Source organism: Hippoglossus stenolepis, chromosome 6 (assembly GCF_022539355.2).
Source record: "Hippoglossus stenolepis isolate QCI-W04-F060 chromosome 6, HSTE1.2, whole genome shotgun sequence".
In the NCBI taxonomy this organism is placed as follows: Eukaryota; Metazoa; Chordata; class Actinopteri; order Pleuronectiformes; family Pleuronectidae; genus Hippoglossus; species Hippoglossus stenolepis.
The window spans coordinates 23,025,140-23,032,758 of NC_061488.1; the positions used below are offsets into that span (position 1 = coordinate 23,025,140).

The 7,619-nt window shown below is 44.5% G+C and overlaps 1 protein-coding gene across 1 annotated transcript; it reads right to left on the bottom strand.

The window, feature by feature from the left end:
- Positions 1-1,646: 1,646 nt before the first annotated feature.
- On the bottom strand, positions 1,647-7,195 carry LOC118111025 (keratin, type II cytoskeletal 8). Its single transcript, XM_035159285.1, has 8 exons — positions 6,612-7,195; positions 4,631-4,839; positions 3,919-3,979; positions 3,686-3,781; positions 3,270-3,434; positions 2,995-3,120; positions 2,595-2,859; positions 1,647-2,493 (listed from the first exon to the last, which is right to left on the bottom strand). The coding sequence occupies exons 1-8, from the start codon at positions 7,086-7,088 to the stop codon at positions 2,231-2,233; spliced, it is 1,662 nt and encodes a 553-aa protein (XP_035015176.1). The 5' UTR covers positions 7,089-7,195; the 3' UTR covers positions 1,647-2,230.
- Positions 7,196-7,619: the final 424 nt, after the last annotated feature.

Here is a 7,619-nt window from a genome sequence, read left to right on the forward strand (position 1 = left end):
CTCCTTTCTCGCCATGCGTACAGCTCTGTTATAAGCAGTCCCAGCTTCTTTATATATATATTATAATTCATAGTGGAATGTGAGTTTAGTTTTCCTCCATTTTCTCTCAGCTGCACAACGCTTTCTCTTGATCTCATTAACAGTGTTATTATTCAACCATGGGGTTCTCTTTTTGACTTTTAAGAAGAGCAACAGTATAAACACAGTTGTTCAACCATGTCATTGAGATAGCAGTCCTGACTTTGTGGCTCAAATGTTCTCATTAGCAGATAGCTGCAACCCCTTCCTCTCCTGTTTGTCTGGCCAATTGATTAGCTTGGAAGACAGGACTCGAGCATTGCTGCTTTACCAGTATCATCACTGAGCCAAGTACACTGTGCGACATGTTGGAGCAACGTGTTTACAGTTCCAGACTGTAGTTTTTTTGCCTCTCTGACTTTTCTGTGTGCTGTGTGTGATTCCTAGAAACTGAATTAGAACACTGTCTGCAGGGCTATACATCGGGTAGCACATGTGGCTGAGGGGTAGAGCGGTCGTCCTCCAACCAGAAGGTCAGTGGCTCAATCCCAGTCTTCCCCATCTGCATGCCGAAGTGTCCTTGGGCAAGATACTGGTCCCCGAATGGCCCCTCATAGAAAAAAGTGCTGCCCAAAGATCCTCTGTATGAATGTGTGTGTGAATGAGTGAATGGCAAAACTGTACCGTAAAGCACTTTAAGTGGTAATCAAGACTAGAAAGGTGCTATATAAATACAGACCATTTACCATTTACACGTTCCAACAGAGCTACTGAATGTGTTAATTGGTCACTTGTCTACACAGTCCATAAAAGAGGGACCTTATTACATCAGAGGTAGACTTTAGTGTATGTGACTACTTGATCCATAAATAATGTGGCACCTAAAGCATATTTTTTATGCGTTTTCCTGAAATTATAAGCTAGGATAAGCTATTCATCCATCCATATATACAGTATACTGCAAATCCTCTTAAGGGTTGTGAAGGGAACTGGAGCCAATCCCAGCAGACATTGGGTGAGATATGGGCAACACCCCGAACAGGTCACCAGCATATCTCAGGGCCAACATATAGAGACAGACAACCATTCACACCAATGGTCAATTTAGATTTCCCAAACAACGTAAAACAAATCTGCTTCTCTCTGGACTGAGGGAGGAAGCCGGAGTACCAGGCCAACTCCATGCAGGAAGACCCCGGCCAGACAGGAATTCAAGCTGGGAACCTTCTTGCTGTGAGGTAACAGTTCGAACCACAGCACCACAATGTTGCCCTGAGATAAGCTAATTTGAAATCAACTCAACAATGTACTGGCACTGACAAAAGATCAGTCAAGGAATGTGAGAGATAGCATCACCTGTCGTGGGGTCTGTCTTATCCTCAAGTAGAATTAAGTTAAATAAATTGATTAAATCTGAGAGAATTAATTACCAACACACATATTTTAAGGACTTTGATGCAAAATTATATGAAATACATCTAACTTTTACTTTAAAATTCATGTTTTTGCCATATATGCATTTTTTATACAAATAAATGAATATTATACAAATATAAATATACCTTTATTCAAACGCTCCCTCCCAAATATATATTTCTGTCTTCTTTATCATTTCAAATTAAAACCACTTTTTCTTTCAGTAAACACATTTTATTTGGTTTGGTAGCAAAATCAGCACCTCGGGACAACAGTATGACGCGGACAGCCTCCTAAGGGGTCAAACAGTTTCAGTTACAGGACACGCACAGGGAAGACATACCTACTGTAGCAGGCAATTTTATGACATAGTTAACCAACAACACTGAAGCATTGTTTTAGTACATTCACATTCCTTTGACAAAGCCACAGTCCATTTGATGCAACACAGTTTTGATTGTAACAGTGTATGGAATAGCTGTCACATTTCAAGGAAGTGTTTTCTTCATATTTGCAATTTGCCCAGTTTTTCTTAATCTCACTTTCTAAGACACAATCTTTTTAGTACAGACAGTCAGACATCAGGCATCAGATCTTAAATTATTTGGTCCCTTCAGATCTTTGCGTTCATTTACTGTTTCATGTTTAGACTCTATTGGAGAGTGAATGGCAAGCATTTTACTTCAGACTTGTGTATTACGTTACTTTGGGTGAGGGGTGAACTGTGAGTATAAAACTACCGGAGAGGCAGAGGAGATCATAGCAGACAGGTGGCTACACCTCTAGACTAGACAGCTCAATCCTCAATGACCTCGGAGGACTCAGACACCACTTTGCCATCCTTGGTCTCGATCATTTTGATCACGACATTCTTCTTGGTCTGGGAGGTGCTGTAGCCGCCCGAACTGCCGCCACTGAAGCCGCCAGCGCTGCTGCTGCTGCCATATCCACCGCCATATCCACCGCTATATCCACCGCCATATCCACTGTTAAAACCGCTGGAGTAGCCGCTGGAGTAGCTGCTCTTCATGTTGTCCATGGGGAAAGCATTGTAGCTTGCTGTTGAAGAAGGAGAGGTTGGAGAAAATGTGTGGAATCTGTTAAAACCGGAAAAAGCTCTGTCAAAAAGACCGAAATCTCTGTCAACGAAGGTGACTTACTGCTCTGTTGAGAGATGTTGATAGCCTGGATGCCAGTCGCCAGCCTGTCTTCCTCTCCCTCGAGCAGTTTCCTGTAGGTTGCAATCTCAATGTCCAGAGCCAGCTTGACGTTCATCAGGTCCTGGTATTCTCGGATCTGGCGGGCCATGTCCTGTTTGGCTCTCTGCAGGGCATCTTCCAGGTCCCTGATACGGGCCTTGGCGTCCTTCACTGCAATTTCACCACGCTCCTCAGCCTCTGCGATCTGGGCCTCCAGGTTGGCACGCTGGGAAAAGATTTTTAAAAATGAGACTTTGTCTGCCCTCCTGATTGTTTAATGAATGTGTTTAACATGGGGCTGCATTATATAATATAATACACTGGCTAAAAATGTCATTGTGCCAAAACCCTTTTTCCATACCTGTCCCTTGACGGAATCAATCTCTGATGTGAGTCTCTGGATCATGCGGTTAAGGTCTGAGATCTCTGTCTTGGTACTTCTCAGGTCATCTCCATATCTGGTGGCGGATGTCTGCATCTCCTCATACTAAATGAACATCAGCAAGACAAGGTATTGTTCAGTATTTCTGATGAGGTTGAAAAGGTTTTCGCAAACCCCATTTCACTTCACTAAATGGAAAAAAGGATCCATGGATATATAAAATTGCTCATGTTTTATGAGAAAAATTCCATTACCTTGGACTTGTACCATGTCTCTGCTTCAGCGCGGGAGCGATTGGCAATGTCTTCATACTGTGCCTTGACTTCAGCCACAATGGAGTCCATGTCCAGGTTACGGCTGTTGTCCATCTCCACAACAACTGAAGTGTCCTTGATCTGGCTCTGGAGCTCATGCAGTTCCTGAAGAAGTTAAAAGAAAAAGAGAAAAGGAGAGATTAGTCAACCCCAATTTACTGAGTAAATCAAGCTACTGCACTTCCAAGGGTGGGGCAAGAGGTTAATCAAGATGGAAAACAGATCTAGAGAAAAACTCTGGATTTAGCAAAGTAGAGACCTATTCTAAATAGACACTACAAGTGTCATAGGCCTGCCATAACTGAATTAATCAGTCAGAAAAGGTGCTGAGCATAGAGGGAAAGGATGAAACGTACCTCCTCATAGATCGACCTGAGGAAGTTGATCTCATCTGTCAAACTCTCGAGTTTGGCCTCCAGCTCAACCTTATTCATGTAGGCCTCATCGACATCCTGGCAAAAACAAGAAAAAGAAAAGCATTTTTTATACATCATAACATTCAAATCTTCAGTGGAAGAAAAGTATCAAATGCTGAAAGAAACTGCAAATGAGGTATGACATTTGTAGTTGAGTGACTCATGATGCTGACCTTCTTGATGAGGACAAAGTCGTTCTCACACTCTGTGCGCCTGTTGATCTCATCTTCATACCTGAGAGGGGAAAACAGAAATTGGTCATGCTCCCATTCACTTCTGAGAGTTTATACACTGATGTAACACTAGGAGGCACAAGTGGTCCACTCCCAACTCTTGAACTCCTGTGGGACATTAGCCTCAAATTGTGTGTTCACTCAGGGCCCAGCCTAAGAGGTGTTACTGACATGTCTCCCTAAGGGGCTTCTCAGCTGATATGCTCAATTTGTTTGTGCGCAACTAACAATTATGTGGGGCGCTATGTACCTGTTTGTGTACCTGAGACATGCGAGTCAGCATGCACACATTTATGCTTGTCTAGACTTATGTGTAGCTATAGACAGCTGTGTTGACAGCCCACTCTGTAAAATGAGTTTTAGCTCCAGACGTATGTAATGTAATCGCTGTTCAGAACATGCCTTCTCAGTGTTGTAATTCCCACAAGTTTGTGTGACGCAAGACAATGGACAGATGTAGGGAGTAGTCCACATAATGATTTACTCAGTGTACTGCAAGGCTTGTCCTGAAGCTCAGATCTAACTTGAACTGTTGAACATTGGTCTTGATGTTGAAAAATCCAATGATATTATATTTATGAGCCATTTGCCTTTTTTGCAACAAATACAAAGGCCTGATGACACAAAAATCCTCACGTTTGAAAACACTCACTTGTTCTTGAAGTCCTCCACCAGGCCCTGCATGTTGTGCAGGTCAGCCTCCAGCTTCATCTTGTCGTTACCAAGGCTGTCCAGCTGTCTGCGCAGGTTGGCGATGTAGGCCTCAAACATGGCGTCGATGTTGGAGCGGGTGGTGGTCTGCCCCTGCAACAGGTTCCACTTGGTCTCCAGCATTTTGTTCTGCTGCTCCAAGAAGCGCACCTGATGGCCACAGAGAGATGCAGGGAGAGACAAATGTCATTGGATAAGTGCAGGGCTCAAAACCGCATTCGTTCAGTGAGAAACTAATTAGTTAAAAAACATTTACAAAGAATCGATGACCTACACACATGTAGACTTATTCCTACTCATTTCTGATCAATGAATGAAATTTCCTTGATATAATTTCACTTTCTCTTGTTATAACAGCCTTGGGGTCAACATTACCATGCCTCATATTCATTCATTGTCTACAGTCTTTGTTGGTCTTATCTATATTTGTGATCTGTAAACTGGCTGAGTTTCCACACTGGCCGTACCTATCCAAAAAGGAAGGCCTACGTGACGCATGTGCATCCTGACAGGGGGCAGAGAGGAAGTAGAACGAGACGAGGTTGGAAAACACCAGTGATTGAGGAAAAAAGCCAGTAAAACCCTCTCTTTCCGTGTCTTCCTGTTTTTGTGCGTTGAGGGAAGACAAATGAAGAGAGGGACAGAGGAGGGGTGACGCCAAGTTGCATCCGCAGACAGATGCAGAAGAGTAAATATTTAACCACTAGAGGTGTGATGACGGAAAAGAACAAAGCAGCAAGTGGGGGGGGGGGGGGGGGGGGGGAAGAGGCCATGTAGCAGGTGAGCATATAGGACGAGGGGAGGTAGAGACTTTGTATATTTTCTGAACAACAAATGTGAAACAGTGAAAGCAGATGTAACACAATTACAGAGTTCAGTCACATCCAACCATGCCCTCATTTGAACATGAGTAAATACTGATACAAGATAACAGATCAAAGGGTTTTTTCCCTTCTGGGAAGTATGCAAAATCCACTTTATCAGCTTTGCAAAGGGAGAAAGAGAGTTGATATGGAGCCAGTCAGCTGGCATTGACAAGAACATGAAACCAACTGGCCTTTTTAAATATTAACCCACTGCAGAGGCCTTAAAGGACAAAAACACCTGTGACTAGAACACCAATGCTGGCCTTTAATGCACATTTGAAAACTTAACAGTAGGTGTTTTCATTCGCCAAATGAGCTCTACTTAAAAAGTGTGTCACGGCCAAAGAAGTCATGTTTTGTCATGAGGGTAACAATATCACTAAGTTATGACTATGTGAGTGTGTGTGTGTGTGTGTGTGTGTGTGTGTGTGTGTGTGTGTGTGTTGGGGAGGGGTGGAGGCCACAAGGCCAGCAGATAGAGCCACACCCAAGCTAAGGGAGGGACCAGTCCCAAGGTAACTGGTATCGCAAGCACCGAGCTCTGCCCTGACACACCCTTAGCTTTCTCTCTCTTTCGCTCTCTTTGTCTTTCTCTGTCTCTCCTTTCTTCACGTCTGTTTTTCATCACTATAAAAGGGCTGTCTGAGCCAAAGAGATAGAGAGCCTAGCCCTGAAGTTTGAGCACATTCAATCTTTTCTGCCATGACTGCATTTGTGGGAGGTGACGAAAGCAGAGAGGGGAATAAATCAACTTTCTCAACGCAGCAAAAGTGAGGAAATCAGCATTGACGAAACATGTGGCCAACATATGGACCTCGATATCAGATATTGCATAACAATGTCACAGCACTGAAACTTTTTGACGACACTTTGAATGAGTTTTACATCCAACTTAAGCTACTCCTGTTTGAAGAGGAGAATCCAGCAAAGGCTAGTGCCTGATTAACCAGAATTTCCTGGTGCACACATCGAAGGTAGGGTCCAAAACCATAAGACCACTTCCTAATTGAAAACGGTCTCAGAGTTTTGGACACCACTGTATCTGCCCTATATTACCTTGTCAATGAAGGAGGCAAAGCGGTTGTTCAGCCCCTTGATCTGCTCCTTCTCCTGGGTGCGGACGACTTGGATGTTGGGGTCAATCTGGAGGTTCAAGGGGGTCAGCAGGCTCCTGTTCACAGTCACAGCGGTGATGGGGGCCTGAGCACCCATGCCACCACTAAAGCCCATTCCCATACCTCCGCCGCCACCCATGCTACCTGCATAACCCATTCCCATACCTCCGCCGCCACCCATGCTACCTGCATAACCCATTCCCATACCTGCGCCACCCATGCCTGAGCTCACACTGTAGGCAGTGCTGCTGGTGATGCCAGGTCCTCCAAAGCCCCTGTTCTGTCCTCCTCCATAGGAGCTCTTGACACTGTAGCTTCTGCGTGAGACATTGCTTGGTCCAGAATAGGAACTGCTGCTGTAGTTCCGTGGAGCAGAAGAAGACTTCACACTAAACGAACTGTTCCTGTAGTTGGACATTCTGAAATCTGGAGTGGACTTGTGAGCCTGGGAAGGTCAGACCGAAGGGCTTGGATTGCAAGGCAGGCAGGCAGAGGGGAGAGACCAGAGTGGGTAGACAGAGAAGAAACTACTGAGGAGTTTTAAAGCCTGATGATGTGGGAGGGGCCTGGGCCGAGCTGCCATTGGCTGCAGGGCAGGATGAGAGAGGGAGGCAGGGCTGTAACTTTACACCTCCATGACACATTGTCCAGACACTCAAAACCATTACCTGCGCTTTCTACATGTGCTTCTCTGTGTTGTTAAAGAAAACCTTATCTTTGGCGAGGATTGTCGAGCAGTTACATTTCTGTGTGTGTCCAGTCATGTGAAATTACTCAAACACACCATAGCTGATTCAGCAAGTAGGATCTGGAGGTCTGATTACGTTTTTCAAAGCAAAATAACTAAGCAGCAGCTATGGCTCACGAAAAGTGTGTGTGTGTGTGTGTGTGTGTGTGTGTGTGTGTGTGTGTGTGTGTGTGTGTGTGTGTGTGTGTGTGTGTGCACGTG